The 23302-nt window shown below is 39.1% G+C and overlaps 1 protein-coding gene across 6 annotated transcripts in view; it reads right to left on the bottom strand.

Moving 5' to 3' along the window:
• Positions 1-23302, bottom strand: part of STON2 (stonin 2) — a 153496-nt gene that overhangs the window by 91113 nt on the left and 39081 nt on the right. For all 6 annotated transcript variants that reach the window (XR_006962165.1, XM_047080277.1, XM_047080276.1 and 3 more), the window contains one exon: positions 1100-1297. Coding sequence is in view for 5 of the 6 variants with exons in the window: in XM_047080277.1 (XP_046936233.1) it covers positions 1100-1297 (198 nt within the window). In the remaining variant the exon portion in view is untranslated. The remainder of the gene's footprint in view (positions 1-1099; positions 1298-23302) is intronic.

The following is a 23302-nucleotide window of genomic DNA, read 5'->3' as shown; positions in this document are numbered from 1 at the left end:
TTCTGATGGTGCCTTCCCAACATGAAACTTTCCCCACAGTGGAGATGGGCTTGTCACAGTTCAGCCACTGACCGTGATCCTCAGCCATAGAGATTAAACAGAACGGAGAGGGTGTAAAAACAAAATGCTATAAAGAACTGGGGCTCGTGAAGACAGACTATGATAAACTAGGATTCTTTGCAATACTATCAAATACCAAACCAAATCCTGTCTGAACCCTTTAGTCTGCAAGAAATCTCTCTCTCCATGTGTAGAATCCTCCAATAACATATAGCATAAGGACGAATGTTACCCAAATTTGAAAAATGATCCAGAGACAAATTCCTAAACAATGTTTTTGAGAAAAACAAAATTATTGGATACACCTGGCAAATTTATCCACAGAGAAATTATTAGTAACTTTATTACTTTCAAAGGAAAATAATCCCTTGGGCCAAATAAACAAAACACCAAGAATGCACTACATCTATCCAATGCCATTCTAAACCTAACCCAGATACAGTGCTTATTAATAGGCCCTTATTGCACCTGCTAAGCCAGGCAGCATCCTTCCTACACCTCTTAGAAATTTAATAAATGAGAGCACAGGATGTTACAGACTGATGTATATAGCTCAATTCAAGCACAAAAGAAAAAATATAACTGCAAAATGATTTGTGGTCTGGACACAGTGGCTGAGTCCTGACTCATTCCACTTGACATAACATTTGCTTTTTCTCTGCTCAAATCTACCTCCCTCTTGCTGAAAACGAAAGATGCATGGGTGGCTGGGTGAAAGATTCAGCCTTGTGCATACTATGTATAGTTCAGTCATCCAAGGAGAAAATAAATTGACAAGGAACAGAACTTGTACCAAATAGTAGAAAATAACACATTAAGATATATTGTCAAATGGTTTCCCAATATTAACATCCTGCCAACTAATCAGCCAATCTGTGTACGTGTTTTTTCCCAATGCAATTTTGAACCACTCTATCCTAGCTTTTTGACTGTAGGACTACTACATCTGAACTCATTCTGCAAACAAAGCTGCAGAGATTTTAGGAGTGGCAACAGGTCACCAAAAGTGATCTTCAAAGCCCTGTGGGCTCCATCTTACCAGTCGAGTCAGCCTGAGAAGCCCTGCTACTCATCTGTTCCTCCGCATTGATAAGCTGCAGGTCGGTGTATGAGGGATCAAAACTAGGACTACTGGTGTCTTCAGAATGTGTGGTCCAGCTGCTCTCAGAGGTCAGAGGGCATCTCCTTAAGGAGTCGAAGGAAGGGCACGTCCAGCAGGGCATGGTCAATGGTATGGCTGGGGACAGACCAAAAACCAAAAGCAGACAATATAAATTGGTTGTGCTCATTGATCTTTAGTGCTTGTCTTACCTTGATGGTGCTCAGGTCCTACGAAATCTCAACAGCCATACAAGGGAAGGAAATGATGGAAATATCACTTATGACAGGGCAAAATAACTGACTGAGCCCCCACATTGTAAGTCCATATCAAAACCAGTACCACAAATAAGAGCTCTCATGACTCTCAAATCAAAGAAAATCTCACTAAAGAAAAGTAGTGATTTTCGGCTCTACTGTTATTTCTAAACTTAGATTTGTTTCATTCAAACGAAAACTTCATGAATCCATTTTTAGTGGTATGCCAACTTCCCAAAATATACTGCAAAATTACAGCTAGGTTAGGTTAATGGCTAAGAGAAGATAGGTGAATATATATGTACTCGCATAGGAAGGTGATATGCCTCTGGAGTCTCACTGTAACTGGAGATTCTGCAGACAGTTACATATACAAATTGAGATTTCCTGGGGCTGCTGATCTGCAATACAATGAACAAACTTCAAGGGAGGAATGCACAGGGCTTGACTTTATCTCCTGAACGCTGAGCAGCAAACTCAGCCTTTCAAAACCACTTTGGAAAGTTTCTTTTTTTAAAATGAAGTTTTCTAACGTTTATTTGTCTTCAGTTAATTGCCTACCACACGGTTTCTCCATGGAATTGCATGAGAATCTTACTGCAAATTAATTGATAAGTACTAAAAACACGTGCTGAAAGCAGTGTGGACAGGGAAGGAAAAACAAAAGAAAAAGAACTAGCATTTCTTGAGTACTCATGAAATGTCAGACACTTATACAAATGTTACTTCACTTCACTATCAATCCTGAGAGACAGGCACTGGTCTCATCTGACACAAGGGGAAACCACCTCAAAAGAGGTTAAAGAGCTGGTTCAAGAAGGGTCAGTTCTCCTACGGGTGTCTGGGTGGCTCAGTTGGTTGAGCGTCTAACTCTTGCTCTCTGCTCAGGCCATGACCTCATGGTTTGTGGGTTCAGACCATGCATGGAGTTCTGCGCTGGCAGCTCGAAGCCTGTTGGGATTCTCTCTCCCTCTTTCTCTCTCTCTCCCTCTGCCCTTGCCCTGCGCACATGCATGTGCTCTTTCTCTCAAAATTAATAAACTACAATAAAAATTTTAAAAACAGTCAGTTCTCCTAGCTAGGGAATCAAAATTACTGAGAGTTGGGTTCAGAGAAATTTGGGTAAAGAGAAAATTGAGATTTAGGAGGGAAAAAATAATAAATAGCAATATATGTGACATAGAACAAATATGAAACCACGGAGAATTTTCATTCCATATTCTCTTAGACATTTATAAGACAAGAAGGTCTTTTCTCTGTCTGGAGTGCTCATGGCTCACACCCCCTATTCTTTAAAAATATTACCCTCCCAGTAAGGTATTCCTGAGCTATTCTCTCCAAAAATGCAAAGTCCCTTCTCTCCTTCATTTCTCCTTAGTATTATCACCATCTAATGTACTACATAATGCAGGGTCTTCCCCACTAGAATCCAAGCTTCTTGGGGATGGGGTTGGGGCGGCAGGAATTTTGGTCCATTTTACTCACTTCTGCATCCCCATTCCTAGAATACTGTCTGGTGTGAATAGGTACTCAATATTTGTTGGTTTTATCAACAGAAGCACCAGAAACACTCATAACAGTCTATGAGAAGCACTCATAACAGTCTATGCTAAGTACAGACTGTTAAAACTAAACTTGTACCTATAAAACTCCTACACAAACATAGAAAAAAATCAAACTGATAAAGAACAAAATAAACAATCAAACAGCCCAAAGCAAAACTGAACTTGTAAAGGCTTATTATAGGACTGCCATTTCCTACAATATAATGGATTAGACACCTTACTGTGGAAAAAAATTAAATAAAACGTAATAACATTATTTAAAATATATTAGAGGGTGAGCAAGAAAGAATTATCAGAGGCCAAGTTCAAGCTGGAATCCAGAATGGTAAACAGAGCACTCATCCTGATTTTCAGACCCCGAGGCTTTTGAGCAAACCAAGGAGACTTCTGAGTTTGAGTTTTTTAAAGGTCTTGTGAAGAAGGTAAAGAAGGAAAACAACCTAGGGCTAACCCAAGATGGGAAATCTGACAGAAGATGTGATGCCTGATGCTTGAATTCCTAAAGGGCTCAATTAAAGGGTAAATTAGCAATAAGCCCCACCCCCAAGCTAAGGACAGCAAGGAAAATTGTCTGCCTTAAGCCTGGGTGCAGGGTAGAGAAAAGAAATCTCCTAAGAATTTATAACTATAAGCTGTCCCACATAGGGGCTTACGGCTGAAACTACTTGTGTGGTCTGAAAACCTTCCAGTCTGAGAACATAGCTGAAGTATTTCCAGGTTGGTAGTGGCCTCAGGCACCTGGGAAAAGCAAATACTAATCCTTTCTGGAGGAAGATACCTCAAAGCCAGCCTTCCCAGACAGAATGTTCCTTAGTTACACATGGTAATAAAATAAAAAATAAAAATAAATAAACCATGAAATACATAAGAAATCAAGTTACCATAAACACAAACCAGAGCCAGCAAGGGGGCCAGGGATGGGGGAAAGCCAGAATCAGACCTGCAAAGAATTCAGACACTAGAATTATTTAGCAGGAAATATAAGTATGTTTAATATGTTTAAGGAAACAAGAAAATATGAAAGAAAATGAAAATATTAGAAAAGAAGACACAGAATTGAAAAAGAACTAAATAAGCTTCTGGAGAAGAAAACTACTACCGTAAATACAAAATTATCTAGATAGCATAGAGAGACACAGATGAAAACATGAGAGATTAAAACACATGGGAGGGGCACCTGGCTTAGTTGGCAGAATGTGCAACTCTTGAACTTCAGGTTGTGAGTTTGAGCCCCATGTTGGACAGAGTGGTAAAAGCTCATAGGTAACTATCTAACCTGAATTCCTAAGGAGAAGAGGGAGAGAATGAGAGACAATATTAAAAAACAAAACAAAACAAAAAAAACAAACAAAAAAAAACACTGGCTGAGAATTTCCAGAATTTATGAAAGATTTTTTCGTCAGATTAGAAATCTCATGGTATCTCAAGCAGGGTAACCAAAAATAACTGTGCAAATAGACATCGAAACTATACAAGACCAATAACAAAGAGAAGATCTTAAATAAGACTACTTTCAAAGGAATGATGATTAGACTGACTACCATCTTGTCAACAAGAGAAGCCAATGCTTCAATAAGCTGACAGAAAATGACCAAATAGGACTGTTTATTCAGTGAGGAGATGTTCAGAGAGCAAGGGAAAAATAAAGACAATTTAGACAAACAAAAACTACAAACTACAATTAATGTAAAAGAAGGAAAGACAAGAAAAATAAACATATGATTATAGAAATAAACTATATCAGTACTTGATAATAAACATAAATGGACTAAAATTTCCAGTTAAAAGAAAAAGACTATCAAACTGAAAAATCAAATGAAATCCAACATGCTGTTCACAAAAGACACATCTAAAATACAAAGATTTGGAGCACCTGGCTGGCTCAGCCGGTTACGTGTCCGACTCTTGATTTCGGCTTAGTCATGATCTCGCAGTTCATGAGTTCAGGCCCCACATAAGACTCTGCTGACAGTGTGGAGCATACTTAGGATTCTCTGTCTCTCTCTTTCAGCCCCTCCCCCACTCATGCTCACTCTCTCTCAACAATAAATAAACTTAAAAAAAATACGAAGATTCAACAATGATAAAAGTAAAGGGATAAAAAATCCATATAAGACAAAATATTAATGAAAAAAAACCCTGATATATTGTTGCCTATAAATAGACTTTAAAGTAAAAGCATTATTAGAAAGGGTTACAACAAAATTACTATATGTTTTAATTCATCAGAAATATATGATAATAATAATTCTAAGTTGGTATATATTTAATAACTTAGCCTCAAAATTATTAATACAAAAACTGACAGAAGTGCAGAAAGCAAGAAATGTCCATCATCATAATGGGAGATTTTTAATTACACCTCTCTCAGTAAGTGATAGATCAAAGTGGGAGAAGAATTACCAAGGAAACAGAAGATATAAACAACAAAATGAACAAGCTGATCTAATGGTCATACATAGACCAACAGGTGAAGAATGCATATTCTTCATAATCCACACCTAAAACTCTTATGGCAAGTGACCAGATGCTAGGACACGAAGCAGGTTTTAACAAATACCAAAAAACTGGTATCAAATAGACCATGAACACTGATCACAATACAATGATGTCTCTAGTTATCCAAACCAGTTATCTAGATATAACTAGCATCTACTTACCAAAACTAGATAGAAGACAATTTGAAAAATTTAGAAACTAAGAAACATACTTTTAAATGAATTGTTGGTCAAAGAAGAAATATTAATGAATATTAGAAAATATCCAGAACCAAACAAAAATGAAAATAGTATATGTAAAAACTTTAAGAATACAGGTAAGCAGGGGTGCCTAGGTGGCTCATTTGGTTAAGTGTCTGACTTTGGCTTAGGTTATGATCTCACCGTTTGTGAGTTTGAGCCCCGTGTCTGGCTCTGTGCTGACAGCTCAGAGCCTGAAGCCTGCTTCTGATTCTGTGTCTCCCTCTCTCTCAGCCCCTCCCCCACTCACATTCTGTCTCTCTCTCTCTTTCAAAACTAAATAAACATTAAAAAATTTAAAAAAGAAAGAATGCAGGTAAGCAGTATTATCAGGGACAGGTGCATTGCTTATATTAGAAAAGAAGAACTGAAATTTAATACAATGAGCTTCTAACTTATCAAGTTACAGAAAGGGCTGCAAAATAAATCAGAGAATACTAGAAAGGAAATAATAATCATAGAAGCAGAAGTTATCGAAATTAAAAAGCACATAGGTAAAAATTCTTTAAGAAGATTATGTAATAGAATTGGAAAATTGTTAGGAAAATCAAGAAAAAACAAAGCACAAATAACCTTAAGAATGAAAAAGGGTACATAATTATACATGCTGTATATATCTAGAAGGCAATGAGAGGGAAATAATGAATGTCTTTATGCCAACATATTTGAAAAAAGAACTACAGAAGTTTTAAAAAAGTATAACTTCAAAACTGATCCAAGAAGAAAGTTAAAAACCTGACTTGTCCAATAATCATCAAATAAAGGGAATTCTTAAAATCTTCCCATAAGGAAAATGTAAGACCAGGTAGTTTTACTGAACAGTTCTATCAAACTTTAAAGGAAAAAAATTTTTTCAGAAAAAAAAAGAGACCACCCATCAAGTCATTTTATGAGGTCAGAACTTCCTGACATCAAAACCTGACAAAGTACATTGCATTTATACTTCTATTCTCCAAAATGAGAATTATAGGTCAACCTCAATCATGGACATAGATATAAGAATCTCAAATAAATTATCATCAAAGAGAATCTAGAGATCAATGAAAAGGAGAATTACATCATGACTAAATTGGATTTATCCAGTTAATACGAGTTTAGTTTATTTAACATGGTATTTCTCAACTTTTTTTCATTACTGCCCCACTAGCAGGTTTCTTCCCCAATCATCCTCTCCCTTGAATCCCCTCCTCTCCAGTAGAATAACATGACCAGGAACTTGATATTAATACAATCTACTGATCTTACTCAGATGTGCCCAGTTTTACATGTACTTATGTGTATATTTAGTTCTATGTAATGTTATCAGTGTATAATAGGTTGTGTGTACACAGCCACAGTCAGGATGCAGAACAGTGCCATCACCACAAGGAATGTTGCCTTTTATATTCATTTCTATTTCTTCCTGTCATGCCCTGTTCCTAACCCCAGGCAACCACTAATTTGTTTTTCATTTCTAAAATTTTGTCATTTCAAGAATGCTATATAAATAGCCCATGGGCTATTATCATTATGTTGGGCTTTTATCATTCATTATCATTCATCATAATGCCTCTGAGATTCATTCAAAGTGTTGAATGTATTGATACTTCATTCCTTTTGATTGCTGAGTAGTGTTTCATGGAATGGACTAAGCACAGTTAGTTTACACCTGTCAAAGAACATCTGGGCTGTTTCTGGTTCTTAGTTATTATGAATAACAGTGCTTTGAATATTCATGGAGAGGTTTTTGTATGAACCTAAGTTTCCATTTCTCTAGGATAAATGTCCCAGAGTACAACTGCTGGGTCATACAGTAGATCACTCATGCATTGCTGGTGAGAATGTAAACTGTAACTATGACTTTGGAAAACAGTTTGACAGTTCCTTATTAAACTAAACATGCAATTAATTTCTCTGAATACTCACTAGCATTTAATATTACCACTATTTTTATTTTAAGTCATCTGATACGTGTATAGCAATAACTCATTTTATTTGCATTTCACTATTGGTAACGATACTGAATGCCTTTTCAGATAGTTATCTGCCAGCTATATATCCTCTTCAGTGAAAAATATGTTTAATGTCTGTTGCTCATTTTCTAATTAGATTGCTTGGTTTTTTCACTACTGAGTTTTAAGTTTTCTTTATATATTCTAGATACCAGTCCTTTGTTGGATATGTAGTTTGCAAATATCTTGTCACAGTCTATAGCTTCTCTCTTTATCCTCTTAACAGGGACTTTCATAAAGCAAAAGTTTTAATTTTGATGAAGTCCAATGTATCAATTCCCTCTTAAATTTTAACACGGAAGATATGTTGTATGTCTATCATGTACTGTATATATAGCTATGCTGTACATATAAAAAGAATAAGATTTCTCCCCCCCCCCAAAGAACTATTTTTAGCCCCATTGGAGGTAATATCACTCTGCTGATAATGTGTGGGTTAACATTACTGGATCAGTTAATATAATTCACCATAATAATACATTAAAGGAATAAAAAACATATTATCATCATAATGCATACAGAGAAAGCACTGAATAAATTTTAGTATCTTTTCATGGTAGTAATTTTTGGCAAACTAGAAACAGAAGAAGCTCCCTAAACCTAATAGAGCTAACCCCAAACCCTTACGGCAAACACCATGCAAGGGAGAACTTTCCCTCGGAGATCCTCATCAAGATGACGGGCACCCATTACTCCCACTTCTGCTCAACATCCTATTTGTGGTCAGAACCTGCACAGTAAGGCAGGAAGTAAAAGAGAGTGAAAACAACAAAACTCATTCTTTGCAGATGATATTTTTGTGTACATAAAATGCAAAAAAACCCTAATAAATTATCAAATTAATAAATTTAGCACAGTATTTGTTTTTAAATATATATACAAGTGATTGCATTTCTGAAAAGTAACAAAGAATATATAGAAAATTAATCTTAAAACAAGATAACATTTATAATAGCAACAGGGGCACCTGAGTGGCTCAGTTGGTTAAGAGTCCAACTTTGGCTCAGGTCATGATCTCACAGTTCATGGGTTTGAGACCCGCATCAGGCTGTGTGCTGACAGCTCGGAGCCTGGAGCCTGCTTTGGATTCTGTGTCTCCCTCTCTCTCTCTACCCCTCCCCTGCTTGTGTTCTGTCTTTCAAAAATAAAATAAATGTTAAAAAAAATGTATAATAGCAACAAAAAATATCTATATAGTAATAAATTTAACAAAATATGCACAAGGTCTCAGAGAAGATACTTTTAAGGTTTATTAACAGATTGTACAGAAGATCTAAATAACTGGAAAGAGATATTATACTAGGGTTTAAAAAGTTAGTGTGTAAAGATGTTAATTCTCAATCAAAAACCTTACGTATTTTTTCCTTGTATTAATAAGCAGAATCACACTATTTAGATGTGAACAAAATAGAAGGTTAATAATATACATTTAAAATGAATAAAATGATAATAGAAATAATGGTAAAATACTATATAGAAAAAATTGAAATTAGACTCCTACTTCACACCAAATGGAAAAATCAATTCTAGGTGGATTTAATATCAAAGTATAAAAGGCTCCACAAGAAATATTTTAGAAGAAATATACCCAAATATGCTCACAACTTCAGGGTAAGGAAAGATTTCCTCTACCAAGACACAGAAAACACCAACCATAAAAGAAAAACAAATTTCATATCATTAAAATTAAGAACTTTTTACAAAAGGCACCATAAAGAGATGAAAAGACCATCCAATTTATTCTACATCCATGTGTAAGAGAGATCTGCCATGCATCATATCTGCAAGGAAGTCCTAGACATCAGCAACAAAAGGGGAGAGACCTCAACAAGAATATACCTAGACTTTTATGAAAGAAAAAAAAAATTCAGATGGCAAAAAATAAAGTTCAGTCTCATTAATAATCTAGAAAATGCAAATTAAAACCACATGAGAGTCCATTACTCTTCCCCCTTCCCTATCTCCCTGACTAAAATAGAGAAATACGACAATCCCAAGTGCAGACAAGGAAGTGCAGACACAGTATCTTATATATGGCTGATAAGAGTAAACTGGAACCACCTTAGAAAATGCCTTGGTGCTAAGTGAGAAAGTTGAGGATAAACTCAGCCTACAGCACAGCAATTCTCCTCTGACTTTTTAATTCAAGAGAAACGCTTACACATGTTCACAGGTTGTATGTTTAGAATGCTCACAGAGGGGCGCCTGGGTGGCTTAGTTGGTTGAGCTTTCAACTTTGGCTCAGGTCATGACCTCAAGGTTCGTGAGTTCAGCTCAGAGTTTGGAATTGGCTTTGGATTCTGTGTCTCCCTCTCTCACTGCCCTTCCTCTGCTCGCTCGCTCTCTCTCTCTCTCTCTCTCTCTCCCTGAAAAAATAAACATTAGAAAAAAAAAGAATGCTCACAGAAAAACAAAAACAAAAAGGATGCTCATAGAAGGACATTCTTAAGTGCAAAAAACTAGAAACAAGGCAAATAACAAACTGTAATACAATGGATAAGTGAATTGTGGTATATCAGCATAATGGAATACACAGCAATAAAAACCAAAGGAACTATTGCTGCAGGTAATGATATGGGAAAATGTCACAAATAATGTGTTGAAGGAGCAAGCTATGAAATAATACATACAGTATTATTCCATTTACACAAGGTTCAAAAAGAAGTGAAATTAAATTATATCATTCTTGATGCATGTGTAGGCAGGAGAACTGTTAAGAAAAATAATGTAGTTAATATCACAAACCCCAGGAAGGTGGTGATATAGGAGGGAGGGATGGGATGTCTGGAAGAAAGAAGATATGATCAGTAGGAAAACCTGAGGGCTTGTGGGTGATGACAATATTCTATTTATTAAGTTGGGTGATGGGGTTGTACTGCTGTTCTTTATAATTTAATATACATTTTAAATATGTTCCTTTATATTTATTCAATAATAAAGCTTATTAAAACCACATATCAAAAGACTCTAATGCTGTGAAAGAAAGCTATTTTAATTATTTGTATTTTCACACTGGTGTTTTACATTTGTTGGATAAAACTTGCAGTACTTCCCCTGAAAGAGAAGCTAGGAATAACACAGCTGGGAGAGGCAAAATCCCTACACCTCACACACTGTTCTCATTTGCTCTAATACTATTCATCTATCAACTTAGAAATCTTGGATGAATCACCTTACTTGGGCTCTGAAGCGAGTGTCCTCAGGCCACAAGATTAGTTGAAATGTCGAAGTGTGGAGCCTGGGGCTGATTTTTCTCCCAGGCGCCAGGCCTTTGATACCTGGGCCAGACAGTGCTGTCAGCAGGGCTCTTCACAGCCACAGCCGTCCAGCAAGGAATAAGGTGAAAAAAGGATAGAAACTGTCTCCTCCTTTCCTACAAGATTAGGTACAAGGCCCCTGGATCCAGACTGCCTGTCTTGTTCGGTATCCAGCCCTGCAGCCTGAGGCAAGTTACTTAATCCACCTGTTCTGCTGGGTTTTCACCTGTGCAAATGGAGCTTAAAGTTGTACCCACTTCACAGGGGGATTAGGTTAATATTGAAGAAGCGCTTGGAAAAGCGCTTGGCACAAAGGAAGCGCTGAAAGAGGGTCAAGTGGTAGTTATCACATCCAGATACAAACTTATGTCCAAATCTACTTGAAATCTCCACTTAGGTCTCTAACCTTACCTATTGGAAACCAAGTTCCTGTTACCCTCTCCACATGGGCTCCTTCATCCTCCTAGGTGCTCAGAATGAAATCTTGAGCCACCCTTGATTCGTCTCACAACTCGTCCACCACAGCTTCTGCTAGTCCTCCCTTCAAAATACATCTGAAATCCAATCACTTCCCACCATCTCCAAGCTACCACCGGCCGAACACACTGCTGTGTGACCCAGACTCGAGGGTGATGACCTGAAGCCTTCCTGAGTGCAGCCCCCTTCTCCCAACATTCTTTCTCATCTAACCTCACTTAAGTGCACCCTTGGGGCATGAAGTCCTCAATCAGCTCAGGAGATAGGACTGTGACACACAACTACTCCCCAACAGTCCCTCCGGGGTGGTCCACCAGCATGACTCCCCAGACTGTAGGGCTATGAAAGAAGGTCTTATGGGAGGTGGGGTCACAGAGATCTACTCAGCTTGTAGCTGCCCAAGACCTGCCTCTGTCCCTAAGTCCCTTTAATAAACCGTTTGTTGTCAAACTGGACCTATCAGCCTTTGTCTCTGGCCTTAGGGCTCCTTTGGCCTTTGGAAGTTGTTTTCCCACATGTCTCTTTCAGGGAACAACCATCCCTTTCTGGATAGTTACAGGGGCCTCCCACTTGGTCACCCCGCTTCCCCAAGTGTCTTCCTCTTCTTGGTCTTCTCAACAGAGCAGCCACATAGCTTTAATAGAATTACCTGTTCAAATCGAAGTCAGACCTTACCACACCTCTGCTCAAAACCCTCTGATGGCTTCCCATCTTACCCACAGCAAAAGTCAAGGTCCTCCCCATGCCCTCCAAGCACATACATGGTCTGATTCCTCATGACCTGTCTGCCTCATCCCCTTCCCTTCTCCCCATGTCCCTCCACTCCAGTCACATACCACCAACACAGACAGACACCCATCAGAGGCTTGTCATGTGTGGTTACTTTCACCTGGACAGCTCCTTCCCCAATTTCTGCAAGGCTCACTCCTTGCCTCCCACATGTCTTTACCCAAAAGTTGCTGCTCAGAGTCACCCCCTGATCTTATGTAAAATTTCACATCCTCCCTACTCTATTCTTTCTTTCCGTCATGTGTCTCTCCTTCCTGCTAACCACTGTCTCACACACTGACACTGTATCTACACCTTTATTGTGTTTCTGGTACGTCTTCTCCAGCACAAAGTATGTTCCATGGGGCAGGAATATTCCACTGTATCCCCAGTGCCCTGAACAGTGACTGCCACAGAGTGGGAATTCAAAACACCATTGGTTGAATAAACAATAAACTGATAAGTTGTCAGTTAAAACAATTAATACAGCAAAGACAAAATTTTTGTTTTTATCCTTTGGGATCCTAAATAGATTAAAATTTAAATACTTATGTATATTTTGATATCATATCCTTTATTTTATACTTTGGTATCTACTCACTAGGGCTGTGTGATTTTTCCAATGCTATAAACATGCCCATCCATCAATACAAAATAGATCTAATTCCATTCTTCATTTGTGGCTCCCCTGCTAGTTCATAGTTGGCAATACAAACAGCTGGTCCCAGGACTGGTTCAGAGGGCCCTTGCTTACCCCAGAAGGCTTTACTAGTAACAGACTGCCCAACCATTAGGTAACCTCAGCGTGGGGAGAGCAGGGGCTATGGCCAACTTTCTCATAATTGCATTCCCAACACCTAAATATTTTTTGCATGAATAAACTAGTTAATTAATGCATGCTTGGGCAGTTTATTGTGTTTTATGTCCCACGCTGAGGGTGAGATAGGCCACAAGGACCCCCTGGGTGAGTTAGCACATTCTTTGGATGAGGAGAATATTGTAGCTTTAATAAAATATTTTAAGGCCCATTTTACATAACTGGAAGTAATTTTCAAGAGATCCTCTCCCCTGCCCACATGGCATGATGGTAGTAGTTTCAAATATGACAAAAATATAATGGACAGGTTTAATTGCACTTTTTAAGGTAGCTCCCAGGGGGAAAAATATGTGTGTGTTTGTATAAATATATGTATCATATGTACATATGTTATGCCTATATTATATATGCATGTATATGTAAGTGCATATGTTACACACATACACTATGTGTGTATATGTATATTTGCATGTGTATCTGTGTGCCAGGTATATGAATCTGCGTGTGTGCACTCTGTGTATAATGATGGGAAATCAAAACTGATGATAGTCAGCTGGTGACATGATAGGGAAGAGGTTGGCCTATTTTCTTTGCCTAGTTTGTTAAAAAATATACATACTTCACAGAGGAAGCCATGCCTCAACTTCCACCTAATAGCTCATTCACTCTATAAATGGGAGTCATTCTGCAGTATGTTTCATATACATCTTTCATTCATTAATCCAACAGATACTAAGTGAGTACCTACTAAGTTCCATGCTCCATATTATACTATTGAGAGTAAATGAGATAGTCTCTTTCCCCTAGTGAGGAAGAGACAATAAACAAACTTATAACCTAATTTCAGGTAAAAACATGGGCTGTAAAGACATTTAATGCAGGAAAAAGTTGGGGGGGGTGGGAGCAGGAGGAAATGATGCTTGAGCAGAGCTCTGAGTTGAAAACATAGAAGAGTTCTGGGGGCCAAGGGAACAGCAAGAGCAGTAATGAGCTTGTCAGGAACAGCAGAAGAGGTAGTGATTATAGCAGAGTGGTGCCCAGTGGGCAGGGGCAGAGGGCATCAGGCCCCAAGGAAGAAGGGCTTTGTTAGAATCCATTCCTTAGTATATCACTGTCTGAGATGGATTCCGGAAAGGTCATTAATTATTCTTAAAAGCAGAGAACATTTAAGGTATTAAAAGAAAATAAAACCTCCTCTGTTGAAGAGGGAAATACATATGCATACCAAAAGCAATGGGCCTTGGCTACACAGTCACCAAATGGTTGGGATCTTATTCCACCCCCACCCACCAATTCACCCTCAGTAGCTAGAATAAAAAGTATAATAGAAATTAACCACTGGGCTAGTCTTCTTCAGGATTAAGTCTCTCAGCTGTCACCCCTGCCTCCCTCTTAAGTGGCTGACATCATCTCTGGTCTTCCCCCCAAACAAGTGGCTCTTTCTCTGGCCCCAGATAATTAGCTTCCCCAGACACAATGGGAAGGCCTTAGCCCAAGCTTTTGGGGAAGACATTTGAAGCACAAGGGAATATTAGTGTTTTTCTTGGGCTGTGGAACAAATGCTCTGGAAATGAAAAAATTTTTGTGTTTGTAATTATGCATATCCTGCATCATCTGCATAATGGGTCCAATTCAGTCTTGGCCTTGCCGCAAAATTGCCATGTCTGTGGAGGAAGGTCAGCACATAACATGATGACTGAACAGGAAGCTTCACGCTGAAAATAGTGCCATAATTTTTTTTCTTTTAATTTTGGGAATGAACTTTGCTCTTTCAATTTATCTGCATGCATTTACAAACATATTCAAAGCACACACATACACTTGTAAAATGCACATGAAATCAGTCTTGCTCTGAGAGGATGTTTATAAAGAATTTAGGTGTTATATGAGCTGACTGCTACATTCTTCCTGGTACAGAGTGGAATTTTAGAACAGAGGAGACAAAATACTAAAATAAGAAAACTTCTTACCACCAGGGAAACTCAGAAACACTACTGCTAAGGGACTGGATGTGAATAAAATACCCCCTGGGGTTAGGTTCATTTTCAAAAATATTTCTTTAGAGAACTATATAGAGATTCAATTTTGATTTGAACAGATTCATCAGAAGTTTGTTGTGTTTTTTTTTTGCTTTTGTTTTTTTCTTATTTAACACTTTGGATCTGCTGTGTTTTTTTCTTATTTAACACTTTGGATCCGCTGTGTTCTGTTGCTGTTTTAAAGGTTTAGCAGGATATCTATGCATTAAGGTTCAGGGTTCAGCAAACAAGTTTTCATTTAAACTTCTTGACATTTTTTACCAGGTAACCCAGATGGATCATACAGCATTTTCACACTCAAGATGTGAACAGTATTCTGGTGGCTACTTTGTCTTAAGTTTAAGTATCTGGCAGTTAAGTTTCTAATAAAAATCATTTAAAGAGAATATTTATCAACAACATGGCCTGAGCCTAAGTGGTCTTGTTAAATAAAGGGGTACAAATTCCATACTGGGCCTCCACCAAATTTTAGGGCTTTTAATGGAGGAAACGACATTTACCAAAGGGGCCTGATTTTATATGACCCTCACTCCAGGATCCTCAGGTCCAAAGAATTGATGCCAGCAATCTTTCTTATATATTTGGTTACAAAAAGGCTTTGTCACTGAATTAAGTGATTTTACTCATATTTTTACGAGAGAGATCATGTGTGTCTCCCTTTTCCCAGACCAACCAGGATGGCACTTTATCATTCAAATCCTGCACCAGGGCGCCTGGGTGGCGCAGTCGGTTAAGCGTCCGACTTCAGCCAGGTCACGATCTCGCGGTCCGGGAGTTCGAGCCCCGCGTCAGGCTCTGGGCTGATGGCTCAGAGCCTGGAGCCTGTTTCCGATTCTGTGTCTCCCTCTCTCTCTGCTCCTCCCCCGTTCATGCTCTGTCTCTCTCTGTCCCAAAAATAAATAAACGTTGAGAAAAAAAAAAAAAAAAAATCAAATCCTGCACCAGTTGAAGTCCAAAACAAAGTTGTCCCCCTGATGGATTTAAAACATTCCTGGAGTTGTCTTCCCCATCAGCTGTCGCTCGTCCGTTACCAATCAACCTTGGTATGCTTCAGGGCACAATAAAATAAGTAGGTCACCAAGGTGGGGAGTAACAGCTCCCTGGCTTTTTGAAGTTCCCCAGTGCAGCTTCTGACAATTATATGCCACAAAAATAAGAGATTTACCACTAATGATGGTCTCTTTGTTTTTAATCCACGGTGCCTACAGCCTCCTGGCATTTTTATTTGGGCTAATAGTACAATCCCATTCCAGGCTGAAATGCAATGCTCCCTTGGTTTATTCATAGGTGGCATAACTTAAAAGGTAAGTCTTTTGTTTTCTGCTCTTCATTTGCCAGAAAAACTATGGACAGTAGAGGAACAGGAGCTGGGGGAATGGAAAAGGAGTATCCCAGATAACATCCCTCCACCTAACTCCTCCATGTGTGCACACATGTACTGTCTTTCCCAACTATTCCTTGCCAGCCCGGACGTGAAGGCACGGAACAGCTGGCTAAGTAAGGCTGCACTGTTTGCTTCCAGAAATCCAGACTGGCAACGGTGTTAATCAGTTCCACATATCCTCCTTTCTCATCCTCCCTATTTCTTTTAGGTCTACATCATGGTTGTCTCATGAAAACATATTTACAAAGAGGCTGCATGGGATGGGGCTGAGGGCGTTCAGAACAAGTCTCCTCAAAATGTGTCACTTTGGCATGTGGACTATTCTGAGCTAAAGTCAATTGAGACCCTGAAGGCTCAAGAGAAACGTCTGCCCCTCCCTTAACCACCTAGAAGAATCTAAATGGAGGGTGCCTGAGTGGCTCAGTCGGTTAAGTGTCTGACTTTGGCTCAGGTCATGATCTCATGGTTCATGGGTGGTTCATGGGTTCAAGTCCCATGTCAGGCTCTCTGCTGTCAGCGAGGGCCCACTTCAGATCCTCTGTCTCCCTCTCTCTCTCCCTCTGCCCCTCTCCCATCTCACACACAAGCACACGCTCTCTCTCTCTCAAAAATAAACATTAAAAAAAAGAAAAAGAAAGTAAATAAATGGAGTATCTTTCCCAGAACAAGAGTTATTACCAGAGATAAGTTTTATCTGAGTGACCTGTCTGCATGGCAGGGCAGGCATCTAATTATTAAACATCTACTCTTCTAGTGGCCAAAATGAACAAATCAGGAGACTATAGATGCTGGAGAGGATGTGGAGAAACGGGAACCCTCTTGCACTGTTGGTGGGAATGCAAATTGGTGCAGCCGCTCTGGAAAGCAGTGTGGAGGTTCCTCAGAAAATTAAAAATAGACCTACCCTATGACCCAGCAATAGCACTGCTAGGAATTTATCCAAGGGATACAGGAGTACTGATGCATAGGGGCACTTGTACCCCAATGTTCATAGCAGCACTCTCAACAATAGCCAAATTATGGAAAGAGCCTAAATGTCCATCAACTGATGAATGGATAAAGAAATTGTGGTATATATACACAATGGAATACTATGTGGCAATGAGAAAAAATGAAATATGGCCTTTTGTAGCAACGTGGATGGAACTGGAGAGTGTGATGCTAAGTGAAATAAGCCATACAGAGAAAGACAGATACCATATGGTTTCACTCTTATGTGGATCCTGAGAAACTTAACAGGAACCCATGGGGGAGGGGAAGGGAAAAAAAAAAAAAGAGGTTAGAGTGGGAGAGAGCCAAAGCATAAGAGACTGTTAAAAACTGAGAACAAACTGAGGGTTGATGGGGGGTGGGAGGGAGGGGAGAGTGGGTGATGGGTATTGAGGAGGGCACCTTTTGGGATGAGCACTGGGTGTTGTATGGAAACCAATTTGTCAATAAATTTCATATATATAAAAAAAAAAAAAAAAAAACATCTACTCTTCTTCTTACCATCCTGTGAATCGCCCTCCTCCCCTTTGAAGCATCAGGCCCTATCCCATTCCTTAGCTCAGGATGGCATATACACCTCATTTTACCAGTCTATGAGCCTCTTGTATATGTAGCACAAAGTTACACTTTTTCCCATTAATTTCTTATGTCAATTTTTTTTAGGAGAGAGAGGTAGGGGAGGGGCAGTGGGAAAGAGAGAAAGAATCCCAAGCAGGCTCCACACTTAGCACAGACCCCGGTGCAGAGCTCGATCACAGGTCCCTGAGATCACAACCTGGGCCACAATCAAGAGTCAGACACAACTGACTGAGCCACCCAGATGCCCCTGTCTCATGTCAATTTAGACTAGCCCAAAGAAATTTTGAGGAGTAGAGGAAACAGTTTCCCCTTTCTCCTGACACAGAGCTGTCCAATCAGAAAGTGCTAAGCATGTAACAGAAGCAAACAGGACGTGGAAATAAAATGGGAAAAAAACAGAAAAGCTGCTACTACATTCTAGGAATGAGTGTTGCTCTGCTGATACTGATGTGATACTCTTGTGAATGAGAAAATGGCTGAAGCCATAAACAGTTTACTCAAACTTTCCTTATTTGTGGCTGCACTTCACCACCTACATGCATTGAGACACGCTGACATATTCCATAGTTCACCAACAGATTCCCAATTTCTGCACATTCAGTACAGCACAGCAAACATCTCTCCATTTCACGCACATGCTGCCCATACTAAAAAAAGTTCACTTGATACACACAGCTATGGCCGAAAACAGGCCCAGCGTCTGCTAGCTGGAAACTAATAAACTAAGAGAAGCATTTTTTAAAGAGGATAAATGAGAAATTGATGGACAAACCATTTCTATACTGTCAGATTAAACTGAAAAGAACCAGATGGACACTTATTTTGTAGAAGGTGGCCACCCAGCCAACACATAGCTTTCTCCAAGTGGGCACCATTGATCTAGGGCAAAACTGAACAAGAGCCCTGGAGAAGACCCACAATCAATGGATATATAACAAAGGGAAATGCTTTAAGTTCTAATTTTCATCCTTCCCAAGAAGAGATGATAGACAGGCCTGGCTATAAAATGAAACTTTTAGGCAAGCAATTCTCCCAACATCCACTTCTTCCTTTGTTTTCTCAAAGAAGCCTCAGATTTTTAGCTAAGTCTCAGATTTTTAGCTACCATGAAGTGGAAAGTTTTTTTTTTTTTTTTTTTTTTTTTTTTTTTTTTTTTTTAAAGACATGCAGTGGTTGAAAGATGGTCAACTGGAGGCAGATGGAGAAATCATGGAAGCACAGGCTGGCTCTGGTTTCATACTAGAGGACCCAGGAAGAAACTCAACGGGCTTCTGTTAAATTCTGAGCACTTATGTTACTCAGCTTTGTATATGAATGTCTGCATCTATGACAACTACACAGAGGAGATGCTTAATAAATATTTGGTGATTCAATGAATAAACTATAAAAGGCTGTCAAGTTTGAAAGTAAAACATACCGGCTAACACATCTACTTAATAAATGGCCTGCACTATTACAGATGCTCCTCTAGCCCAGACTGACTCATTTTCAGCCTTATGCAAATGGCTCTGCTTTAGGATTTTGGACACTTGGTCCATTAGTTAACTGTGGCTGCTGTAACAAACTTGGTGGGTTAAAACAAGAGAACTTTGTTTCCTCCCAGTTCTGGAAGTGAGAAGTTTGAAGTCAGAATCACTAGGTAGAAATCAAGATACCTGCCTGGCAAGCACTCCCTCCATAGGCTCTGGGAAAGAACACATTCCTTGCGTAGGCCTCAGGCTTCCGGGGGCTGCCAGCATCCCTTGACTGTGGCCTCAACATTCCACTTTACAAGGTTGCCATCTTCAAATACCCTTCTGTTCTGTCTTTGCATTGTCTTCTTTGTGTGGGCACAATCTCCCTCTGCCTCCCTTTTATAAGGGATACATGTGATTACATTTAGGGCCCACCTAGATAATCCAGGATTATCTCTCTATCAAAATCCATAACTTTTTCTTTAAGTTTATTTATTTATTTTGACAGAGAGAGAGAGAGAGAGAGAGAGGGAAAGAGAGAGAGAGAGAGAATAGGGGAGGGGCAGAGAGAGAGGGAGAGAGAGAGAATCCCAAGCAGGCTCCACACTGTCAGCACAGAGACCAATGCGGAGCTCAAACTCATGAAGCATGAGATCATGATCTGAGCCCAACTCAGATGCTTAACTGACTGAGACACCCAGGTGCCCCCCAAAATCCTTAACTTCATCCCATCTGCAAAGACCCTTTCTTCAAATAAGATAACATTTACAGGTTCCAGGGAGTGGGTCCTGATATCTTTGGAGGCCATTATTTAGCTGAGTATTACCAAACTGAGTATTACCAAAAGAATAGAGCAGGCAGCAGTGATTGTAAGAAACCTCAGACTGTCTCTATCACTATGAGGATACTTGCTGCACAGATCTGTGTATTTTGGTGTAATGCCTGCAGTTACGTATGAGATATTATTGACATTGCACAAGTTCTCAAATCTGTTGAATTTAAATCAAAATCTGAGCTGCCCGACAGCTGTCAGAATGGAACTGTCTATCTTGGGAGAGATCTGCATTATCTGTGTTGAGAGGGTGGAAGCCTTCTTTCTCTTTATCATGTGACCTTAGCTCTACCAACCACTCTGCCTTGTTGTCAAACCCAATCTGTGTAAGGAAATCCACGAGGGAATTAGCATACATGGGTGAGGTTGGTTTGGGTAATAGAGATATTGATGGGTCAAGGCTGGGTATTGGCAGAAGAGTTGGGATTGGAGCCTTGGATTTATTACCATTTTCTTTACCACTCTGATGCTTAACACATGGTTCTTGGGTCCCTAGAATACTACCTGAGGTAATATTTAGGGCTGGCCCTAAACATGGCTTATTCCTGCTTGTTGCCCACACATTGAGCCTCAAGTCTGCTGTGAAACCAGTCTACAGGCTCCCCCTAAGGCAGAGAGCTCTACCTCCATAAGGCTGAGTTAAATCTTCATATGTGGAAACATATGGAATTGTTGTCTGAACAATTTTCAAGGCAACATAATGCTTTCAACACATTTGAAAACTATCATTTCTTGATTTGTTCTATAGTAATATCCATACATCCCATATCCTTATTACAATGCAGACCTGGGACTAGGGTAAGGCAAGTGAGGAACTCCCTTTGGGTGCAAAATTTAGGGGGTAACAAAAATCTCAGGAATCAAGTAACATTTTAAATGCGGTATTTTAAAAATATCAAATGAGAAAATTATGGCCCACAGACTTAGCCACCTATTTTTGTAAATAAAATTTTATTGGAACTAGGGCCAGGATTAGGGTACCAGTGAGACAGTCATGCAAGTATAGGTTGAATCTTATTTTTTAAAATACTGATACTTTGTTCATCAAGGATTTTTTTTGCATTATTTTCATTTTTGAATGAAAATTTGAATAACTTTAAAATAATTGTGATTTTCTAAATGAATTTTTTTATTAAACAAATTTTAGGGGCACTTTGATGGCTCAGTCAATTATGCGTCCGACTTTGGCTTAGATCATGACGTCACAGTTTGTGAATTCTAGCCCTGCATTGGGCTGTCTCCTGTCAGCACAGAGCCCGCTTCAGATTCCCTGTCCCTTTTCTCTCTCTCTGCCCCTTCCCCATGCTTTCTCTTTCTCTCAAAAATAAATAGACATTTAAAAAAATTTTTAACCCAATTTTTTTTCCAAGACAACCATTTTTATTCAAGATAACTGTTACACTTGAGTATGGCACAGAAGTGCTTTATGCCATTTTGTCACAGAGAATATTAAAAAGATGTATTTAAGAATCAAGATTTAATAAAATTCAATAAAATTAATAATTTTTACTACTTTATCAAGGATATTATGTTGAAATTGACTTCTTTTTTTAGTATGGGTACATGGTGGCCAGAATCTTTACTCGCCATTACTTTTGTACCATACAAATTCAAATGCAGTGAAAAAGGTAATCTTAGAATTATTATGAAAATAATTTGACCCCAAGGACCCTTTGAGAGATTTTTGGGCAATCCCAGTGATCTATAAACCACACTTTGAGAACTGCTGCATTAAAGGATAAGGTTTTAAAAATATGTCAAAAGCACTATCAATGGCAAGCTAAGATCCTCAGTCAGATGGAGGCAACGTAATTAGTACTAACACCAGAGTTAGTTTTGCAAAAATAAGTGGTGAAGAGTTGAAGCAAACTGACCATCTATACGACCATCATTTACATAATTCTGAACCACCAAGAAATCTTTGAGGCTAACGGTAAGGTATGAACAAGATGTGAGCAAATCTGAATGCCATGAATACAGCAGTGACCTGAAAGCAGGGCCATTTTGGGGCAAGTGAGTAGAGAAACACCATTGCACCTATGCTCAACTCCCCAGCCTCCCAGAATGAGGGAGCAGAGAAAAGCATACCAGGAACAGCAGGACATGGGAGCAAATTAAGTCATGGCGCATCCCTGGACTGTTCCAAGATCCTGGGGCCAGTCTGCCTGGCTTTGAAGCTCTCCCCTGCCACTTGCCAGCATACAACCTCGGGCAAATTCCTAAACCACTGTCTGTCTCAGTCTCTTCATGTCCAATATAATGTTAGTGCTTTCCTCATATGATTGCTGTTAAGAGGTGCATTAAGATGATGTAGTTAAGACACTGAGCACGGTGCCCAAGAAAGTATTTGGTAAATATATCTTATTAAAATAAGGAACATATTTCTGTACTGATTCACTCCCCAATGTCGGGTAACTCTTCCCCCACATGCATAAATGCTTAATCAGCCCACTGTTTTGCCAGCATTAGGTGTTCAGTAGAGGTTACTTCCTCCCACCAGCAAGACTGGGAAGCCTGTCTGGACCTGTCATTTCATCCTTGCTGCTCTGAGTGTCATGGCTCTCTCACCAATGATTCACTGAGAAATCTGATGTTTAAATGTGAAAAGGTATATATAACATGCGAATTGGTATGTAAAAATTGAAGTATTTATTATATAAAATTATGTTTTATATTTTCTTAAAATTGTTTTATTGGTGCTGAAAACATGTTTGAAAACAAAAAGGATTATTTTTAAAAATTAAAACTAGCAAAACATTTAAGCCACCAACAAAAATAATACCAACCATGCTTTTTTCTAGTAGGGCTCTATGGTAGGCAACATAATGCCCCCCACCCCCGCAAAGATATCCACATCCTTCCCCAGAACTGTGAATATGTTACCTTACATGGCAAAAGGGACTTCGCAGATATGATCAAATTAAGGGCCCTGGGATGGGGAGATTACCCTGGATTATCCTGGTGGGCCCAATGTAGTCATAAGGTCCTTAAAAGC

This window comes from Lynx rufus, unplaced genomic scaffold (assembly GCF_022079265.1).
Source record: "Lynx rufus isolate CCGP_SWC_20201006 ecotype Redwood Valley unplaced genomic scaffold, mLynRuf1.p SCAF_17, whole genome shotgun sequence".
Classification (NCBI taxonomy): domain Eukaryota; kingdom Metazoa; phylum Chordata; class Mammalia; order Carnivora; family Felidae; genus Lynx; species Lynx rufus.
Note: the sequence above shows the minus strand (reverse complement) of the source record. Positions and strands in the feature narration are given on the sequence as shown.